We start from the raw sequence: 22,442 nt of genomic DNA, 5'->3' as shown, positions 1-22,442 counted from the left end.
TTCGAAACAAAATAGTAGACCAAATATATTATCATTTGGTATTTCTAAATTCTAACCAATCACAATTACATATATAATCGTGAATCATGAAAATATAAAATCATAACACAAGTGATAGTTTCGACGCAGACACCACTGGCTGCAATGAGCCTGGGTTCGAATCCCACTGCTGTCGTGTAGTTGCTTTCATCTCTCAGACACAAGTGTGAGGCCTTGGGAGATGGACTTCTGGCAGCCAGTGGGTTAAGGCCTTCCCCTGTCGTACCCTGATTGAACTCCCCCTTAACGAGCTACTGCGTACCCTGATTGAACTCCCTCACATGATGTCTCACTAGAGTGTGGAGGCCGCTCACGAGAGTGTGGGGTCACATGATGTCTCACTAGAGTGTGGGGTCACATGATGTCTCACTAGAGTGTGGAGGCCGCTCACGAGAGTGTGGGGTCACATGATGTCTCACTAACTCCCTCACATGATGTCTCACTAGAATATGGAGGTCGCTCACGAGAGTGTGGGGTCACATGATGTCTCACTAGAGTGTGGATCGCCATTTTGCTGCAATAAAATATAAAGTCTATATAGTCGGTATAACAAAGCAAGTGAGACTTCGCTGTCAAAAAAAAACGACTTGGCTAATGAGCAAATTCCAAAACTCACCAAAAAAAAGCGATCAAAAAGCTTAAGCAACCGACACTCTCACTAACCGTTTTCGACGCAGACACCACCAAACGCCCTTAGATTCTCCGTCGTCGACCGCCGCGCACGCTAGCACCCTAGACGGCTATGATGGCGGCTATGATGTCGGAGAAGATGGTGGACCCCACCCCAACCCCCGCCCCCTCAATCACTCGCAATTCTTCCCAACAGTTTTCCGGCGAGTCTCCAGCAGGTTCGCCCTCGCCGGAAGCACCTGATCGCTCGTCCTCCTCCACTCCCAGTCCTTCCAGGCAGCTCGATCTTCAGGTAATTGTCGAATTTGAATTGATTTTTTTTAAGTGAAAAACTCAATCGTAATTGAACTTATGTTATGTGAAATTGTCTGCGGTGGAAGATAGGGAAACTGTGCTAATTGTTTTGGAGTTGATATTGAGACATTGATTGATTGTGAGAAAATTCGAGTATCTTCAATTTGATTTTATTGGAGCGTAATCGCTTTAAAACACATTTCTGTTTTGCGTGGATGAATTCGTTATGCACAGTTACTTTAGAGACGATTGTATTTGCCGACTATACTTGCATTGGATGGTCTTAACTGGTTGGGATGTGATTAATTGACGATGAATGGGGATAAGAGGTCTATTAGTAAAAACAGGAGGGCTCATATTGAGTTTTCAGGCTATTAGCTCATCCTGTCTCCACTATCCTTTTCTCATCGATGGAGACAACTGTGACTCGTGTACTGTTCCCAGTTATTATTAATTGAGCTGATTAGCTGATGGGTAATTATTATGTTTTCTTACAGGGTCAACCGCCTACGAGAGTTGAAGAGTATCGGCAGCTGTTTCGTCTTCCACCTGATGAAGTAACTAACTACTCTATATATTGTTTTATTATTGAATCTGTTTGACAAATTTGGAGGAATTGTATATGTTTGGTCTTGCTGGGGCTGTGTGAGATGAGAGACGATTGGAAACAACATATGAGCTGTATAACTTCACGAAATAGTACACCTCTATGTTTCCATTGCTTATTGTAATAGAAAATTGAAAGTAGCTTGTGGGAGGTTTAAATCATTTAGTTGAGTAGAGTGCACATTCATATGCTGCATTATCATTTCCAGCACTGCAATATTTCAGCATTTCTTATCTGATAGACTTATAAGTGTTACATGTAACTGTTCGGTTGCTTATAACTTTTTTGTGGCATGCTGCCTAATTATCTAAATCATTTTTTCATTAATTTTGATGAGCATTTCCTGTTATGAGGAGCGAATGGGTTTATTTTGATATAGGTAGACATGGATCAGGCAGCAACAGCTTGCTTTTCAATTTTCAAATACTAATGTTTTTGGTCGTGGCAGATGGTTGAATTTATATATGTATTAGACTTTGTACATCATTTACTTCATTTTCCTGAAACCTTTCAGGTTCTCATCCAAGATTTTAACTGTGCCTTACAAGAGAATTTTCTTCTTCAGGTAACCCTTTATATTCTAAATAGATAATATTCAGTGTCTGTTCTACCATGGATTTGAACCAACCTTATTTTATTTGTTATTTCACAAGGTTTAAAGCCAACTGATATTCCACTTCACTAATAGATTTATTTTTTCTCCTTGCAGGGTCATATGTACCTTTTCGGTCACTATATCTGCTTCTATTCCAATCTATTTGGATTTGAGACAAAGGTCTGTTCTAGAGTTTGTGGTTTTCTTTCTTCTTTAACTTCTTAGTTATAAGTTTGGGTACCATCAATATTGTGGCTATACTGATAATCTGCAATAGTATTATATGTTCAATGACCATGATGAATTTATAATTTCTTTCTTCTTGAAACTTCTATCTAAGTTTGAGTAGAATATGCTGTGGCTATACTGATTCATGCAGTATTTCAATAATTTAGAAACAGTATCGTATATTCCATGTTTAGTTCTTGATGTATTCTTGACTCCTCTTCTTCCTAGAATAAATATACTCCTCAAAGAAAAATGTGATACTCAACTGCTCGAGGCTGCTAAATTCACTATGCTATGCACAAATGGTACTCAATACCTTTTTATTTTGAATGTTTAAACTTCAATTGACTTGGAATTTCAGAAAATTATTCCATTTACTGAAATCACATCAATACGAAGAGCAAATGCGGTAGCTGTTTTTCCAACTGCTATAGAAATAATAGCTGGTGGCAAGAAGGTATCAGTCTATTTGCATACAGCTTTGTTGTTCAATAGAACATTGTTTTCACATACAATTTAGGGTATGTTATATATGTTTTTCTTTTCATGCAGTACTTCTTTACCTCTTTGTTATTCCGTGACGAAGCATATAAGCTTATCAATGAAGGTTGGCTGCACCATGGTGGTGGATCTAAGGAAATTACAGATCAACAGGTTACTTAATGTGTTCATGATTAAACTTGTGCTCTGTTTCCAAACATGGACTACTAGCTTGTTTAAGTTGCATCATATCTTTTCAGTATTTGTCTTCCAAGTTTCTCATGCATTTGACCTTTTACTTTTTCTTCGATTCGTTTTTATCAACTTGATGCCATTTTCTGGAACTGAATTAGTGGTTTGGCATAGAGCTTAGCATTAGCTTGACTTGATGCTACGTATTTCACAGTCTTAGTAATATCTGTTATTTCTGGAACCATGAGATCTAATCTTGTGAATGAGGGGATATAAGCTTTTGATGTCTTCTTGTTATTGTTCTATTATTAATATTATTATTATTATTATTATTATTATTATTATTATCATATTATGAAGTTGGGGCTGTTTCTTGTTCTCTGTATGTACGTATATACACATACGTGTGTGTGTTGATAGATATGATGAAAATTCAAAAAGGTAGATGTTGGCATAAAATCGTACTTTATTATCATGAATTGTTTTTTAGATTTTATTGTGCTTGTTAATTTTACAAGTTTGTCATCTCAATGAAGCTTGTGTTGGCATAAAATCTTGTGGGTTATTATTGCTCATAGCTGCACATATTTGGGTGATTATTTCTCTTGGCCTCACTGTATTGTACTTTCTTGTTCTTGTCCAATTTAGGAGCCAAAGCTTGATGCATCAAGCCAGGAAAACGGAAGCTATATAGTTGAAAAATCTATTAGCACCAGACAATCATTGGATGAGTCAGATATCATTGGAAGGTAACCATAATATGGTTCTGAAATTTAGTGAGGCAAATGAAGTGGTGGTTTTAGAGCCAGTTTTGTTGTAACACTGTGATTTTCATTGAATTTATGATACCTGGGATCTGTTTCTAAATGGGCAACATGTGTAACAAACAAATAACAGAAAATACTGCTAAAAAGGTGAAATTAGACCATCCTCTTTAGAAGAGATATGGAAATTTGAAGCAACTGATATTTTGATGTTTGTGATGTTAGGGTTTATGAGTTTCATAAGTCCATTTACAAAGAGATGAAAGACTGAAAGTATTAGACTCCTATTTACATGATATTTTAATTTCACAATATGTTGATAAAGCCTTAGAAATTATATACTATATGGTTTCTTAATAAATTGGGGTAATCGACAGTCGACATGAGCCTTAATTTAAAGGGTTTGCTCATAAGAATGTCCACAGATTTGATCAACGACTCTACTTGCTTTGTCTGCAGATACAAATATATGTATGCCTAAGGCGCGTACTTTTGTTTTTTTCTTGTTTAGCAGCATAAGGTTCTCTCCTACCAATGAATCATAAGTACCTCTCGATATAGTTTTTGGTCAGCAGTAAACACATTATCATGTAGCAATACCTATTTTTCATTTGAGTTTCCAACTGGACTGCTAGGAGTTTAGTACCTTTTGAGATAAGAATGATACCCTGGGAATGTAGTGCGTCAAAATTTCATTTAAATATGAAAGGGTGTTGCTCTGTGCACAGTGATAACAATCACCTCATATCGGAGGAATCCAAACATTTAGCCGATGGTGAGCCTGAAATTATCCCAACATCTTCAGTCATAGAAGTTAAGGAAGAACCAAATGCACTGCCTGCTCCTGTTACCGAGTGTTCATCACCAGAAAATTCTTTTACATGGGAACCTGAGCCTACTGATGCACCTGGAGGTTAGCCAATATTATATCAACTTGGGCTTCCGTATATTGTGAGTTAGATCTTAAGAGGTTGTATGTTGTACCAGGTTTCTAGATTTTCATGTGTGAACATATTGATTGGAGAATTTCTTTCTTCAATTTCCACTGCATCTTCAAACCTTTATCCTGATTTTGGGTTTATGTGATGCAGTTCCTGAAGGCTACACCAGGGTTGCAGAGTCAAAGTTTCCGGTAGTACTACTAATTCATATGTAATGTTGATTTTAGGATGTAATCTTTATGACTGAGTTGGTTATGAGCAAGCTTCATCCAATTATTGAGCTTCCTTTTATTTTGATGCAGGTACGAGCAGAGGAGTTCTTTAATATATTCTTCTCTGATGATAGTGTTAATTTCCATGAGTCATTTCATGCGAAGTGTGGTGATAAAGGTGATGTGTGAAGGCATTTGATGGCTTGTTATATCCTTATAGTGTCTTGTCCTTTGTTACTGGTGATCTTTTATGGGGTTCATTACAAACTAATCTTGAGTTATATCCTGTATACAGAAAATCTCCACAATGTTTGTGAAATTCTAACAGTGATTGAGTAAAGACCTGTTTTAAAGAAAATTTTAAGAAAAATTCTAACATTTTAAAATTGCAGATGCCCATTTGTCTTTGTTTCTACTTATAAAATTGCCACAGTAAGGGAATTTGTAGACAAAAGAAAATCTTAAGATGGCATTTGCACTAATGCAAGAGTACATTTTTCATTCAAACGCATAACTTGGTTACCCCCTCCGTCCATGATCAAGTGTCCTAAGTTCACTTGGTACGTGTTTTAAGAAATGTAATAGAAAGTGGGTAGAAAAAGTTAGTGGAGTGTGAGTCCTACTTTTGTACTCCCTCCGTCCCTCTGAAGCTGAGTCGTATTCCTTTTTTGGTTGTCCCACTGTAGCTGAGTTATTTCCTATTTTGGCAAAAAGCACCAGCTTTTCTTTTCTCTTACTTTACTCTCTCTTAATTTATTCTCTCTTCCTCTCTCTACCTTTTTCCTTTCCTACTTTATTCTCTCTTCACTTAACTCACTTTTAACACAATTTCTTAAATCCCCTTCCGAAAAGAAACTCATCTACTACAGAGGGACGGAGGGAGTATATTAGTTTTAAAATAAAATATGTGTAGAATGAGTTAGTGGAATGTGGAATCCATTACCAAGTAGTTAAAAGTAAATGAGACAATTGTGGACGGACGAAAGAGGAAACTTGAGACACTTAATCATGGACGGAGGGAGTATTTTCTATAATGGCAAACGTCGGGGTTAATATATGTAGCTGATCATATTTATATGTTATTTAACCACCGTGCTTGACGTTATTTACTGTTCCCCTGACAGATTTCAAGTGTTCATCATGGCAACCTCATGAAAAATTTGGGCATACCCGTGATGTATCATTTCAGCATCCAATTAAAATTTATTTTGGTATGCCTTGGTCAAGTCATGTTCATGTTAGAAATGTTGTTTCCTGCCTTAAGTGATGCTTGGGAGCTTATTCTCTAACGTTCATGCATGTCAGGCGCAAGATTCGGTAGCTGTCAAGAGGTTCAGAATTATAGAGTTTATAGGAACTGGCAAGTTTCATTATTATATATACTCCAGTATTACTTTGTTGTTCACGATGGTGATTGTTATTACTTGTGAAAATGTGTTATAGATAATAAATAGAAGTACATTCATTATATATCTTTATGATTAAATGACTACAAATGAGTTATAATTTTACTAGATTTAGGGACTTTTGTTTCAACTCTCTCCTACATATAGCAAAATATTATGCTGAGTCCTTTGGCATTAACCAAGTTAAAGGATGAGGTTTTCTTGGACTGTCAACAACAAAATAGGACTTGGTTAGTGTATCCAGAGGTTTGGTTTTCAGTTAGGTCCTACCAGAAAGATGTGCAAGTAAATAATGATAAGAAAATAGGATATTTTGCGGATATCTCTTGCTAGTTGCTATATGATAAATTGATTGGAACCGATGTTTTGCTCCGGTCATAGCTTAGCAAATGGGGAATGCTCAGATGACAAGGTTAGCAAATGAACATTTTCATTCTCAGACATTGATCTAGTCAAATTTGTGGAGGATATTAGCTGTCAGAAGAATTATTTGTAATTTTTTCATCTTCGTTATATCTGATAAAAGAATATAACCTGCACCTCTCTAGAAATTGAGCAGTGCTACTTTATATGCTTAACAAATTATCGTTCTGGTGTGACTTACTGCTCATAATATAGGGTAAACTAGTAGGTTGTCCCTATGTACAAAATAGTCCATATGACCCTTCCAAATTTATTTCTTTGCAAGTTCATGTGCTGTTTTTTGTTGAGGGGTAAATTCATGTTCGTCAATCTGAAAACCGCGAAGGGGTAGTTATAGCATGTTATTATACGTGATATAATAATACTTCCTTTCTTAGTCAGTCAAAAACCTAGGCTACCTATTAACCATAAAAATATATTTACTGAAATGTACGAGCTCAAATGACGTTGATTGATACTTTTTGGTCAATGCAAGCAGCGAGATTTTCCATTCTAGTATAAGATTTCAGTGGTGGTTGCATAATATTTGTCTGCTGGTTGAAAACTATTATCTTCCTTACCATCTCAACTTTATCATGCAGCCATTTGATCATTGATACTTCTCAAAATATTAGTGATGTTCCATACGGCGACTACTTTGCTGTTGAGGTATTGATTTCTTACATACTGCTGAAACACTTCTAGCTAGTTTTGATTGATTCTGTTAGGAGCATACCTGATTTATTTTTCTAGTCATCCTTCTTGCTCTATCTTCCCTCCTCTATGTCATCTTGGTCACCTCCATCATTGATTTGGAGTACTAGGGAGAGGGATCTTATTCTGCTTTTTTTTATTGTCCTTATAAGGGACGCTGGGATGTCGAGCAAGTGGGAAATGATTCAACACCTTCTTGCACTTTGAGGGTTTACACCAACGTCGCCTTTTCAAAGAAAACGATGTGGAAAGGTTTGTCTTCAAACATATACATTCTATGGCAAATTCTTGCCCATGAAGAAGAAAGAATATTATCTTTACATATATAACTTTACATGACAAATTGGGTCCAGAAAACTGTTCGTGGAATGATATTATATTGCAAATATAAAAGTATGATACAGTATTACTTGATCTGAACTGTTAAGTTGCTGTTGCACCCTAGGCTAGATAGATGCTATCGTTAGATGCTGTGCAAGAGGATATTATTGATACTTTAGATTCCTAAGGCACCCATCAAATACAAATACATAAGACATCTTTCCATGTATTTTTTGTCTGTATCTTCCAGAGTCCAAACACAGCTTATAAATAGATAAAACATTCTAACTGAAGGAAATAATATCAGGGAGGTAGTGGATTCATAACAATCTATTAAAGTCATGTCTTCACTCTGTACGGATGCATAAACTTCTCTTATCTGCCCTGACGTTCTGTCTGCATACTTACTTTTTAGCAGCCCGACCTAGTTGGCTCTGTTCCATCTTTTCTCAGACTAGTGTGTGCTTTTTGGACTTTGAGGATTTGCAGCAACTCTGTAAATAAGTGAAAGAGCTTCACAGAAATATTTGTTTGAGTGCTGATTGGACGCTAATTTGCAGGCAAAATAGTACAGTCTACAGTGGAAGAGTGCCGAGAAGCTTATGCAATTTGGATAGACTTGGTATCCTCCCATTCTTGAACCGACAATTGATTTTTCTATTTTGCCTTTTTCGTTGAATACATCTGGCGCAGTTGATCTAATTGACTGATAATTCAGGCACATGAGGTGTTGAAGCAGAAGAACTTGGAGAAAGGAGGTATTCCTGTTGTTTATATGTGCCGGACATGGAAATACTAGTTCTTATTTTGTTATGGATTTTTTTTTGTTAACTTTGTATATTTTTCTCATTCTATCACAAAAAAACCTGGTCGGTACTAGCTATTTGATTCTACAAATCTCATCTAATTCATAGGGGTTTCTGCTTCCAACATGAATAAAAATATAGTTCAACCAGAAGAGCAAGCAAACAGTCTGCAACACCTGGAAGCAAAGGCGAGTGATCCTGGAATACCAACTACCTTACCTGATATGACGGATATGAACCAACAAGTCACTTATATTTCACAAGGAAATGCCAGCCCGGCATTGACTGGATCTCTGTTTAAAGATACCCTTGCCAACTTCTGTACATCAATAAAACATATGAGCACTCCATCCCTACTTCTGGTCGTTACTATTGCTGTAATTCTTGTTTTAATGCAGGTAAACTTGCCAACTGATTACATGGTTCAAAATTTCTACTATGCATAATTTTGGCAGCAAGGATAGGAGAACCATTGAGCAACTAGCATATAGTCGGAAAATTAGAATCTTCTTTATTTATGACCTGAAAGTGATCTCCCGGGATCACTCAAGAGATCACTGTGCGCCATATTAGGAGTAACAGATTATGCAACTGCATTGAGCCTTTGTTTGTTTGATTTCTACAGCTAAGCATCCTCGTCTTACTAAGTAGACCCCAGCGGATCCATGTGATCCCTCAGGCAGGCTGCACGAAAGGCATGGGAAATAGAGGGGACGCAGTCGCCTCAGTTGGTAGACAAATCAAGTATCTGAAGGAGGAGATGCATTTAGTGGAGACTTTGCTGGAGAAGATGCAAGATGAGCATGCTCAACTAAAAGAAAAATTGAGAGAATTAGAGCTGTTCAGGAACTGAGATAAAGGTGTTTTGTATACATGCTGTGGCATTCTTTTATTTTAGGTGAAAGCTTGTCTTGTCTAACCGAGTTTAATTGTACATCTGTAAAGAAGGATTTCTGTATTTTTGATGACTATGTCTATATGTGATAGTGCAATTGATGGTTTAGCGTTTCGGGGCTGAAGTCCTAATTTTAAAAATTTGAAAATTATTTTTGATTTTTGTAAAAATATAAAAATAATGTCTATGCCTGTTAATTAGTACTCCCTCCGTCCCCGAATAAGAGTCGCTAATTTTCATTTTGGGTCGTCCCCCATTAAGAATCACTCTTCATTTTTACCATAAATGGTAGTAGGCCCCGCATTCCACTAACTCACTCCACTCACATTTTATTATAAAACTAATATAAAAATGTGGGTTCCACGTTCCACTAACTTTTTCAATCAACATTTCTCTACATTTCTTAAAACTCGTGCCCGGTCAAAGAGCGACTCCTATTAGGAGACGGAGGGAGTACTAGTGTTTCCGTGTTTAAATATGGGGAATGGGGTATTTGATACTACTTTATTAAGTGATTCATAGTATTTCTTTTTAAGACATCTATTTTTAGCAAAAATCATTTTTTTTTTCTTCATTTTACTAACTAAATGTAACTGATGCGATATTTTAGAGTTCTTAATCAAAGCATAAAGATTATCAAGTTTAATTATTTTAACTCTAATAATACTACACTACTGCAAGAATACAGTATCGTAGTAGTATTTCAAGTGTCGATCCACAGGGAGGCGAGATTGCTTACGCTTAATAAGACTACACAAAGCATAAAAATATTTTGTTTTGATTTTGAGATGGTTAACTAACTTAAACTATTGAAACGAGATTTTTAATACGAGAAAGACAAGTCACTCCAAGTTGCTCACTAAGCTTGCGTTGTTTTACACCATTTACAACGAAACATACGACGGGATTATAATTATCAACCTAATCGCGTGCACTGAACATGTCTACGACGTATAGTTCACAGTCAGCTGAACACTTGTTCCATGAACCAACTTTCAACGACATTTAATTCCTGCGGATGCGCGGGAATAAATGTCGTCTACTATAATCACTTACCTAATCCACTATCAATTTATCCCCTGAACAGTTCTAAATCGAAAGCATACCAACAAACGATCAATCCTAAGCTATGTTAAAGAGACAATAGTTAAGATTTAACAACACTACATCATTAGCCAAAAACGTAGCATTTTAATTATCAAACACATTGTTGGTATCAAACATACGATTCAAGGTGTTAAAACAAATACACAAGCCTAGATTACAACTCGGAGCAACAAAGAGAGCCTAGCCTATACACATGGTAGAATGTAGAAATAAAACCATAGGTGTGATGCTCTCGTCGAGTGGAGTCGGGATTCGGGAATGGATGGTCGGAATAATGGCCGGAATGCCTTCCTTCTCTTCTTCCTCTCCTCCTTTCTCTCTATATTTTTCCCTCTATCTGTCGTTCCCCTTCCATATAAATCCGTCTCCCAGCCTCTTTGATCCATCAACCGCTGGGTCAACTGCAAAATCGCAGTTACGCGACTAAAACGCCCGACCGGGCGAATTCAAAGGAGGTAATCGCCCGACCGGGCGAAAGGCTACTGCATGGCCTCGCGGGAAACGCCCGACCGGGCGTTTAGTTGAAATCAGAACGCCCGACCGGGCGAACTTTCTGGACTCCGCATGCACAATATGGAAACGCCCGACCGGGCGTTTAGCGACATCAAAACGCCCGACCGGGCGAACTCTCTGGAATCTCAGCTATGCATTTCCGATGAACTTCCAGCTTCTAACACCCGAAACTACACTCAAAGCACGACTTGGTGAGTTATAATTAACATGAAATCCGGGGTAAAGAATAGGAAATAAGCTTCGCATCAAATACCCCCAAACTTAAGCTCTTGCTCGCCCCGAGCAAGGTACATTTTTTTTTTTTTAGCACAAAAACTCAACGCAAGTCTACCCCGCAGAGAAATTTTCATCACAAAGAATCATGTAGGGACGTGAGTGACAAAATCTAAACCCCCAACATTTCCAATCAAGATTTCCCACTCTCAAGAACAATCACTCATCCCCCTAGAACGTCAAGTTAAGGTGCACTTCAAAATAAGTCCAAGCATGCGATCAAACAACTCAAACCATCATCATTGACTCATTAAGCAATACTAACCACATAGACTCACAGATTTCAAATCGAACCTCTTTAACTCTACCAAGTTCTTTACACAACATCCACAAGCATCAACGATAAGGTCCAAGGTCTTATTTCAAGGTTGTAATGGGGCTAGGGACGAGGTAGGATAAGTATGGATAGTGAGCTCAAAGGCTACACATTTGAGTGCCAAAATCTTCCCTCCTACAACTTCCTTCCAAAGATTAACCAATGAAAAAATACAACCAAACCCACACTCCCCCAAACTTGAGATCTATTCCAGACGAGATTACACAAACAAACATAGAAGCTCTATCTTTATTTCATCAACTTATTTCTTTTTTTTTTTTTTGTAAAGACCTCGACTTTTGTGAATTTGGAGGTCGTCTTTTTCTTTTTCTTGTTTTTTTTTTCTTAGAACTTCATTCTTTTCACCTTCTATCAAGTCTAGAAATGTCTACTCTTTACAATTCACCACCCACACTCAAACTCAAACCACAAAGCTCAACTTGTATTTAGCACCCAAATAGTAGCAAGGTCTATCGATGAGGCTAAAATTAGGCTTATTTCAGTGGCTAAGTGTTTGGCTAAGTGTTTACACAAAGAATAAGAAATTAAGCTCAAGGTGGCTTCTAGGGGATCATTTGATGGACTAGGCATGTGATCATTTGGCCATGGAGTTCATCCTAGTGCCTTATCCTCCCAAATCGTTAACACAAACGAACGCAAGCATTTCACTCGATAAAGCAAATCAATCCAAAATAATTTCCACAAGTCATGCGATTTTCATACTCTCCTCAACTTAAGAAATCGGATGTAATCACGACATGCTTTTTCAAATAGATTCATGCACCCATTCTATTCATCCTAGGCTTCAAAGTTCAAGTAAAATTAAGCAAGATTTCCCAACCAGAAAGCCGAAGATAAAGCATGCACCCGTCAACTACGTAGATTCAAAACATCTTTATCACGCAAAACACCCAAAAAACATACATCACAAATCATTCATAACCCCCCAAACTTGAATGCATCATTGTCCTCAATGCATGCAAAGAAGACAAATAAAGTAAAGGGAAAGGAAACTCCCCCAAACTTGGCATGACGTCCATAGTGCATTCGGGTGGGAGGGTGGGTGTAAAAATCCTTTGCAGGTGTGCTTCCTCCTAAGCTCCAATCCTAACTCCCAGTTGCTCCTACAAAAAAAACAAAAACTACAAAAAGAACACTCAATTCAAAATAAATGTTGGAGGAAAGAATTGAGCAAACAAAACCTCCAACATATGAAACCAAAAAAAAAAAAAAACAAAAAAACTTGGGTTGCCTCCCAATCAGCGCCTTTGTTTATAGTCGTTGGCTCGACCTTCTTCATCCTTGTCTACCTCTATCCAGGCTCCAATAGGCGCTTCCCCGCCTTCTCTTGCTTGATCACCACATTCTCTCCATCTACTCGAAACATGACCGTATTTGTCTTGGTCTCTATCACAACATCACCGGTTGCTAAAAATGGCCTACCAAATAAGATAGGCATATCCTTGTCCTCTTCCATCTCTAGGACAATGAAGTCAACCGGGAGTACAAATCTATCAACCTTCACCAAGACATCCTCGATGATACCTTTTGGTTTCACAATTGAATGATCCGCCAATTGTAGGTCAATGTCGATTGGTTCAATCCTTGCTTCTAGACCGATTGACCGTGCGGTTTTCAGAGCCATCAATGATATTCCCGAGCCTTGATCAAGTAGGCACTTTGGGAACTCCTTATCTCCCATCTCACATGGGATCACACAGCTTCCAGGGTCTCTTCTCTTTGCCGGCATCTTTCCCTTCACAAATTGTGAGCAAAATGCGCTCAATATCACCACACCATCGTCTTGTATCTTCTCCTTTTTCGCAATAAGATCCTTAAAAAACTTGGAGAATTTAGGAAAGTGTAGGAACAAATCCACCAGGGACACATCTACATTAACTTTCCTGATAATGTTCATCATCCAATCGAGTCCTTTCTCTTGAATTATTTTCCTACCCTTCTTCTTATTCTCGACTGGGAAAGGTGGTGGCGAGATAAAATCTGGAAAATTAAATGGACACTTCGGGTCCATTGCCGGACTTAGTGGATTCTTCTTGTGGATATCACTCATGGTTGACTCTTCTTTTTCTTGTTGACATTCCCTAGCTTCGGTAGTAGCCCACTCAATCCCCTCGTCCGCCCCTGCGTGCGAGGTTTGTGAGCCAAACAACTTGTCCGCCCCTGCGTGCAAGATGTTCGAGCCATTTTGTGCATCTAGCATGATTGGAGACTCAAGATCCTTCCCACTTCTTAACTTAACTGCCTTGCACTGTTCAAAACCTTTAGGATTGGGCACCGTATCACTCGGGATAGCATTAGGAATTCTTGTGTGAGATGCTGTAGCAATCTGCCCAATTTGAGTCTCGAGATTCCTCAATGTAGCCTCCATCTGACCAAACTTCTCTACCGTCCTTTCTTTGAAGCTCTCATTCTCCTTTTGACTCTTGGTCATGAAGGAGAGTATCTGTCCCAATTGATCTTCTACCGATGGCTTCTTCTCATAACCCGGGGGTTGAGTGTTTGTCCTCCATTGGTTCCCCGAGTTGTTGCTAGGACCACTTTGATTCCAGTTCGATTGCTGAGGCCTCCAATTCTGCTGATTGCTATATTGGTTGCCTTGGTTAAACCCTTGGCCATTGTTGCCAATGTAGTTCACATCCTCGATTGGTGGTCCTTGAAGACTAGAACATTGATCAGTATGATGCCCTCCTTGACACAATCCACATCTCATCACTGCCACTGCTTTGGGTTGAGGAGTCAGTTGCAGCGATTTCACTGCCTTTGTCATCGACGACATCTGGGTGCTTATATCTGCCAATTGAGCTTCAATTGCAGATACTCTCTCTGCATCCTTTGTAGCACCGAATGTGTCTCCTCCTTTCTCCGCTGCTCTCCTTGGGTTGTGCCAGTTCCGTTGATTGTTAGCCAACCTTTGGAATAAGGCTCTCACCTCCTCATGCGTTAAGTCATCCAGGTTTCCATTAGAGCCTGCAGTAACTAGTCCCGTGCCTTCATTGTTGAGTCCCTTGTAGAATTTCAAAAGGTCATGCCCCGGAGCTAGACCATGGCTCGGGCATTTCCTTATCAATTCCGTGAATCTCTTCCATGCTTCCGCGAAGGACTCGTCATACTTTTGTCGGAAAGAGGTGATCTCCTCTCTCAACTTCTCGATCTTCATAGGAGAATTGTATTCCAAGAGGAACAACGTCTTCAACTCTTGGAACGTTGCTATGTTGTAGCCCGGGATAGAGTCATACCAAGCTCTTGCTTTCTCCCTCAGAGAGAATGGGAATAAGACCCTCTTGATTAGATTGTGTTCCACATTCGGGGGTCTGTGAGAGTTCGTCAACTCGTAGAAGGCATTGAGGTGGCTCACCGGGTCCTCATCATCCCGTCCATGGAAAAGATTCCCCCCATTCACCAAACTAATATAGTGAGGTGGAATGTTGATGTTGTTGTTCGCATAAGCAAACTCTCCGGGGTACTCAATTCCCGATCTCAGTGTATCGCCAAACCTCACAACAGGTGGTGGTATCTCATTGTTATCTGCCATCTCACTTTCTGATTCTGAATCTCTTTCTGTACTCGGCTCGCTGAACAAGTTGCCTCTGATTGGACTCGGATAGTCCGGGAAGATTTCAGTAGGCGATCCTCTAACTCTTCTTCTTTGATAACAGAGCAACCCAAACGGTGGTGTACCCTGTGATCGCGTGTGCATTCACTTTTTTATTTTTATCTACACAACAGAAAATACACCAAGCACAAGCACAATATATTTCCTAATTACCGAAAGCGAGACCTCTCGACAACTTCGGGGTAAGTACTATAAAAAGTGTGTGCTAGTGTGCAAACAAAACTACCTAAAACTAAACTAAGAGTTAGGTAAAAATTACCTAAAATAATACACTCCTTCGTCTTCAAGTCCGGACGTGGTAGATGGCTATCACACCGTAGAACACGAACAATGTACCTAAAAAACTCAAAAAGAAAAATCAAACAAAACGAAATAAAAACTAGAACACTTAAGCATAAACAAGCTATTGCCTCCCCGGCAACGGCGCCAAAACTTGATGCGATATTTTAGAGTTCTTAATCAAAGCATAAAGATTATCAAGTTTAATTATTTTAACTCTAATAATACTACACTACTGCAAGAATACAGTATCGTAGTAGTATTTCAAGTGTCGATCCACAGGGAGGCGAGATTGCTTACGCTTAATAAGACTACACAAAGCATAAAAATATTTTGTTTTGATTTTGAGATGGTTAACTAACTTAAACTATTGAAACGAGATTTTTAATACGAGAAAGACAAGTCACTCCAAGTTGCTCACTAAGCTTGCGTTGTTTTACACCATTTACAACGAAACATACGACGGGATTATAATTATCAACCTAATCGCGTGCACTGAACATGTCTACGACGTATAGTTCACAGTCAGCTGAACACTTGTTCCATGAACCAACTTTCAACGACATTTAATTCCTGCGGATGCGCGGGAATAAATGTCGTCTACTATAATCACTTACCTAATCCACTATCAATTTATCCCCTGAACAGTTCTAAATCGAAAGCATACCAACAAACGATCAATCCTAAGCTATGTTAAAGAGACAATAGTTAAGATTTAACAACACTACATCATTAGCCAAAAACGTAGCATTTTAATTATCAAACACATTGTTGGTATCAAACATACGATTCAAGGTGTTAAAACAAATACACAAGCCTAGATTACAACTCGGAGCAACAAAGAGAGCCTAGCCTATACACATGGTAGAATGTAGAAATAAAACCATAGGTGTGATGCTCTCGTCGAGTGGAGTCGGGATTCGGGAATGGATGGTCGGAATAATGGCCGGAATGCCTTCCTTCTCTTCTTCCTCTCCTCCTTTCTCTCTATATTTTTCCCTCTATCTGTCGTTCCCCTTCCATATAAATCCGTCTCCCAGCCTCTTTGATCCATCAACCGCTGGGTCAACTGCAAAATCGCAGTTACGCGACTAAAACGCCCGACCGGGCGAATTCAAAGGAGGTAATCGCCCGACCGGGCGAAAGGCTACTGCATGGCCTCGCGGGAAACGCCCGACCGGGCGTTTAGTTGAAATCAGAACGCCCGACCGGGCGAACTTTCTGGACTCCGCATGCACAATATGGAAACGCCCGACCGGGCGTTTAGCGACATCAAAACGCCCGACCGGGCGAACTCTCTGGAATCTCAGCTATGCATTTCCGATGAACTTCCAGCTTCTAACACCCGAAACTACACTCAAAGCACGACTTGGTGAGTTATAATTAACATGAAATCCGGGGTAAAGAATAGGAAATAAGCTTCGCATCAGTAACTTTTTAAAATCCCGAGTTATTTAAGTTTTTAATTGAGCCAAAATCACTCTGACCTTCAATTTTAAAAGTTACATTAATTTTTGGCAAAAAAAAAATGGATCAATTCATAAAGCAAATAAAAGTTTTTCTTGTTGGAGAAAAAGTAGTATTTGGATGCATATGGATAATCGAATTTGAATCTTGATCTAAAAAATTCAAATGCGAAAGAATAAAAAACAGATAATGATATTTCACAAATCACATCCCTACACGATGCTAATTAAAGATGAGTTAGTTGATTAACTGTGAATATTCAGAGTAAGTTTCATGTGAAGACAAAAATTAACCATGACAAGATCCGATTTGATGCACTTAATACACTTTCCTTTATAAACTATTTTTGTTTGAAAATTATGAACTTTCTAATTTAAAATATTTAACTAACATATTATCTTTACACACTATTTTATTTACAAGTTTTATCATTACAATCCAATTAAATATTGTACTAGTAATAAAGATGTGGACTCTATATCCACTAACACTATTTCTACTATATTTCTCTGCATCACTCTTATTTTATCTATTTTTCATTATAACTCGTGTTCCACCAAAAGTTTCTTCATAATTATAAAGGACGGATGGAGTATTTTTTTATAAGAATATCAATCACTTTTGTAACAATCACTTTTAATTATAAGTATCATTTATTGACATTGGCGGACCCACATGTAAAGGGGAAGGGCTTTAGCCCCTAATGAATCTAATTTTTCAATATTTTTCTATTATAAAATTTTACTCGTAACATTTATTCATATTTTGAGCATATTGGTATATAAAAGCCCCTAATGAAAATTTAATTTTTATTTAGCCCCTACTCATGTTTATTTCTGCGTCCACCCATGTTTGTTGACACACTATAACTTTTGTTCATAATAAAAAATAATCACTTTTAATCATTATAACAATTTATTTGAAAAAGTAACTTTTAACTATAAAAATTACTCCCTACGTTCCATAGTAGTGGAATCATTTTGCCATTTTGATACATTCTATAGTAGTGTAGTCATTTCCATTTTTAGTAAAGTCAACACATATCTTCTCACTCACTTTTCTCCCTCTCTTACTTTATTATCTCTACTTTTTTCTCTCTTTTACTTAATTATTTACTTTTTTCTCTCTTTTATTTTATTATCTTTTTATTTAATACATTGTACATCATTTTCTTAATATTTGTGCCGGAAAGAAATATCTTCACTGCTGTGGAACGGATGGAGGAGTAGTTTTATATACATATGAAAACACTCTATGCACAAGTTTTTGCCGTCTACAGTTCAAGATGTGACATTTCAACTACTTGGAAACTGATTCAAGTTGATTTAGTTTTAGCCATATATTCGTAAAACTCATGATTCCATAAATCACTTATGGCTGAAAAGCCTCAAATATCTATAAAAGTTTAGATATGAAAAGCACATTATCTTATAGTATATCAAAGTAAATAATATTCTTTCCATACACAAAAAGTCCATTATAATTTTCGGTACGATCTATTCATGAAAATTTTGCCACTTTTCATTAGTAAAAATAGGGTTCGCACAACTCATTACATTTACCACGCATTAAAGGTGAAATTCTTATCCTACTTAGACACTAGTACCAACGATTCTATTCAAATCTACTCGTTTCGTTCATGAAAAATAATTTTAATAGTAGACTATACGCGTTTTTATGCATATTAATAAAACAATAGAGAAGAATTAATTAATGTATTTATTAATAAAAAATAGACATTAATTTAGTGGATACCAATAGAGTATCTTATATAAGTAACTCATAAAATTCAGGCATGTGACTGTGACTGTGACTGTGACTGTGAGGATCGAATGAGAGGATGGGAAGATCTGAGAAACTGCAATCAAAAGCGCTTTTTAAATAAATCACATATTGAACGTGGAGTGCGTGAGAATCACGTGTTACTAATATTTAATGATGTACACGTCAATTGAAGTTGTGATTCCATGTGATAAGATATAAAATTATTTCAATGCACGTGTGTTTTAACCGTCAGAACACAATGCACAATACCCAAACCCAAAATATATCCTATCAGGATCTCAAAATTTGATTTCAATGATATAAGAATATTGAAGCACAAATACGTAGCATTAACATTGGCGTTTTCCACATTATTCTACTCAATCCATCCCTGAAAAGTATAAACATTTGATTTGATACGGGTTTTAATGCATAATTGGTATGGTAAGAGAGAGTAGATTTTTTTAAAAGTATTGTTAGTGGAGAATGAGTCTCACCTTATTAGAGAGAAGAATTTTCAAAATTATAATGTTCATACTTTTCACGAACAGGCTAAAAAGGAAAGAGTTAATACTTTTCAAGGACATAGGGAGTATATATTTTTTATGTATTCTATATAGTACTATTCCTTCCGTCCACCAATAATAAGTTCATTTTGACTTGGCTCGGGTTTAAGAAATGTAATGAAAAGTGAATAGAATAAGTTAATGTAAGATGAATCCTACTCTTATATATTAATCTTATAGGATTAATAAAATGTGAGTGAGATAAAGTTAGTATATAATGTGAGGTCCATTACTAAAATTAATAATCATTCAGAACTGACAGAGTATTACTCCCTTTGTTCCATAGTAGTGGAGACGTTTCTTTTCAGCACGGAGATTAAGAAAAATTATGTTTGGTGGGGTAAGTAAAGAAAGAATATGGTATGAAATAAAAAGGTTAGAGATGAAGAGAGAATAAAGTACTCGTGGGAAGAAATGTCTTGACTTTTATTAAAAGGGAAAATGACTCTACTACTATGGAACGTACTAAAATAGCAAAATGACTCTACTACTATGGAAAGGAGGAAGTATAATGCCATGCATTTCATCTGGGAGAATATTTTTTAACCAAATTTTACTGTGATAAAAATCAAACAAATCAAAAGCCAGTTTATCTGAAATACAAATATCAAGTGCAAAAATAAAAAATGCTCAAAATGATTGTATTTATACTCTAATAAGAAAGTAGTACTTCGTGTATCAGATAAACCTAAAATCAACAGATTAATAAATTCAGATTTGTCGATAAAACATTGTTCCCTTTTAAATAAGCAAGTAATTAAACATATCAAAAGCCAGTTTATCTGACATGAATTATCGGACCGATCAATGAAATTTTACTACTGCACGCATGGACGGGACTTACCGTCGGGTCACTCGACTGCGACCCCACCCGACCTCACCTCCATCCGTTACTCTTATTGGCTATGCTTCAATGTATTTGCTTTACTTTATCCCCGATACTATAGTCGTGGAATTCATGCAAATCTATAAATAACTGCATGACTAATTTCGAGCTAGATAGCTAATTTCAAGATTGTTGTCAAGACATATATTTTCATTTTCAGAATATATTTTACACAGATCACAAATTATATCGAGTTATTCTGGTTACCAATATTAGTAAAAAAATGACATTTCATGCAAAAATTTGGTTACCAACTAAGTATTTTCATTCAGTTCTAAAAAAAAAGCCTCCATCTTCGATTAATCAGATAGGGCTGCGGGAGCCAAAATATTTAGTCTCCTCCCATCATAAAGAATGATGAATGCATGCCTAATTACATATCCACACAAATAATTATGAATCATTCAAAAACTGATCCACAAAGAACTTGTTGCTTCTCCTATTGAGCTCTTTCTAGCACCATCTTTGCCGTTGCTCTTAGTGGGCAATTCGAGCTCACAAAATTATCCACCAAATGTAGATACGTCTTCAAATCATGACACGTGGCGACGCTCCCGTTGCTCAGATCCGGGCAGTCCCGGCTGCTCAGCCTCAACTCCTTCCCGATCTCCGCGTACACCCATTGCGTCTCCTCCACTCGCTTCTGCAGCCAATTTAGTACTCCCGCCGCTTTTTGTGCGTCCCTATTTAGCGATGCACTGGCCTCGTCCTCATTCAGGACGAAGCCGGGCACTTTAGTGATGGGATCGTCAGAGTTGACGATTCTCAGCACTTTAGTGCCACTCTTTTCGAGGAGGCTCCTGAAGCTCCTGTTCCCAACCCTAGGCCCCCCGAACGACACCACCGTCACGAGGGGCGCGTGCTTGAACGTCGCCGCTACGTCGTGCGCCGTTAACGTCGCCAGGGCCGCGCCGAGGCTGTGCCCCGTCACGGTGATGCTCAGCGGCTCGTCCGCGTATTTTCGGAGGATTTTTTCGATCTCGTCTCGTATCGAGGCCTGCAGGCTTTCTCGGGCGCAGGTGCCCGAGGTGTACAGGCTTAGGAAGCCACTCTGCACCATCGAGTCCCTGTCGCTGTCGTGCCCCGCCATGTCATCTGGGAGACTGGTGAGGTTGACGCGGAGATTCTCGAGCCACTCGAGGCACGTGGCAGTGCCTCGGTAGGCGATGACTACGTCGCGGCGGCCGAGCCTGGCGATTTCGTCCTTGTGCTCGCAGACCGCGACGTAGCCAATCCAGCTGGACTGGGCAGATGCCCATTCTGGGGCCCGCTGCCCGGCCCAGCTGGGGAGCTGGACTCCGCACGTGGCGTGAAGGCTCTTGGTGACTCTATATCCGGACCCTGCCAGCATGGCGGTCTCCGGGAACTGACACGTGGCGTAGGAGGGGGAGGAGGTGTCGAAGTCGAAGCATTTGTAGGCGGCGTCGACGAACTCGCCGTAGCGGAGAATCTCGCGGCGGAGGTCGTCGTCGAGGGGGTCAAGCAAGCCTTCCCAATTCTTGATCCCTTGAAACTCCATCCATTTATCTCTCACTTTCTTGGCTCGGGAAACCAGAGATTCGTTTGAGTTCAACGACATATTTCCTTTGGGATTCCAAGAATTAACGTTTTTGATCTTCAAACTACATTTCTGCGGCAGTGATTGTGATTGTGATTGAGAGTGGCTTGAGCTCATCATTGCCACATTCAGATTGGATTGCCTCGAAATCCCAAAGCCAAGTTTCATGCTAGTAGTAGTATTTATAAGAGAGAGAGAGAGGGGGGGGAGAGATTTTTAAGGTGGTTGTTTTTTGTCGTAGGTAGTGAGAGTGAATTTATAAGGAAGGGGAGAGAAGAAGGGGAGAGGAAAGAGGAGATTTTAAGCTGCGGAAAAGGGGGAAAGAGTTTAGTTAGATGAGTTTCCTATAATGGGTATGTGGGGACTCTTACAAATTTTTGGGTTGAAAAACGTTTTATGATATAGGGGATCTGCTTACGCGTCATTCAAATTTTAAGTTAGCAATTGACGTGAGTTTTTTTTCAAAGCCTACCATCATTAGTCATATGGTCCACCTCATACTCGTCACGTATTCATATTTCGTACACGGAAATAAAATTAACAATACATTCAT

The 22,442-nt window shown here is 38.4% G+C and overlaps 3 protein-coding genes and 1 non-coding gene across 4 annotated transcripts; 2 read left to right on the top strand and 2 right to left on the bottom strand.

The window, feature by feature from the left end:
- The first annotated feature begins 609 nt into the window (after window positions 1-609).
- On the top strand, window positions 610-9,634 carry LOC121808922 (protein VASCULAR ASSOCIATED DEATH 1, chloroplastic-like). Its single transcript, XM_042209481.1, has 18 exons — window positions 610-961; window positions 1,461-1,520; window positions 2,085-2,135; window positions 2,280-2,345; window positions 2,755-2,850; window positions 2,946-3,047; window positions 3,714-3,814; window positions 4,558-4,742; window positions 4,921-4,961; window positions 5,073-5,160; window positions 6,107-6,193; window positions 6,288-6,342; window positions 7,393-7,459; window positions 7,657-7,756; window positions 8,386-8,447; window positions 8,544-8,583; window positions 8,740-9,029; window positions 9,257-9,634. The coding sequence occupies exons 1-18, from the start codon at window positions 782-784 to the stop codon at window positions 9,482-9,484; spliced, it is 1,899 nt and encodes a 632-aa protein (XP_042065415.1). The 5' UTR covers window positions 610-781; the 3' UTR covers window positions 9,485-9,634.
- A 3,413-nt stretch (window positions 9,635-13,047) lies between these two features.
- LOC121757701 lies at window positions 13,048-15,288 on the bottom strand. The gene has a single exon (XM_042153208.1). It carries the CDS (start codon window positions 15,286-15,288, stop codon window positions 13,048-13,050), a length of 2,241 nt encoding a protein of 746 aa, XP_042009142.1.
- LOC121757968 lies at window positions 14,795-14,901 on the top strand. The gene has a single exon (XR_006041286.1). It is a non-coding gene; the product is annotated as a small nucleolar RNA R71 (small nucleolar RNA).
- A 5,482-nt stretch (window positions 15,289-20,770) lies between the features above and the next one.
- On the bottom strand, window positions 20,771-22,089 carry LOC121804460 (phospholipase A(1) DAD1, chloroplastic-like). Its single transcript, XM_042204018.1, has one exon. It carries the CDS (start codon window positions 22,055-22,057, stop codon window positions 20,771-20,773), a length of 1,287 nt encoding a protein of 428 aa, XP_042059952.1. The 5' UTR covers window positions 22,058-22,089.
- Between the last annotated feature and the right edge of the window lie 353 nt (window positions 22,090-22,442).

Source organism: Salvia splendens, chromosome 1 (assembly GCF_004379255.2).
Source record: "Salvia splendens isolate huo1 chromosome 1, SspV2, whole genome shotgun sequence".
Taxonomy (NCBI): Eukaryota; Viridiplantae; Streptophyta; class Magnoliopsida; order Lamiales; family Lamiaceae; genus Salvia; species Salvia splendens.
Note: the sequence above shows the minus strand (reverse complement) of the source record. Positions and strands in the feature narration are given on the sequence as shown.

What these genes read in the sequence shown, in the direction of transcription:
- LOC121804460 (XM_042204018.1), bottom strand. Translation starts at nt 22,057, where the DNA reads ATGAAACTTGGCTTTGGGATTTCGAGGCAATCCAATCTGAATGTGGCA.
- LOC121757701 (XM_042153208.1), bottom strand. Translation starts at nt 15,288, where the DNA reads ATGGCAGATAACAATGAGATACCACCACCTGTTGTGAGGTTTGGCGAT.
- LOC121808922 (XM_042209481.1), top strand. Translation starts at nt 782, where the DNA reads ATGATGGCGGCTATGATGTCGGAGAAGATGGTGGACCCCACCCCAACC. An exon ending in TGCGAAGTGTGGTGATAAAG is followed by an intron (nt 5,161 to 6,106) that starts GTGATGTGTGAA and finishes TTCCCCTGACAG; the next exon opens with ATTTCAAGTGTTCATCATGG. An exon ending in ATGCAATTTGGATAGACTTG is followed by an intron (nt 8,448 to 8,543) that starts GTATCCTCCCAT and finishes CTGATAATTCAG; the next exon opens with GCACATGAGGTGTTGAAGCA.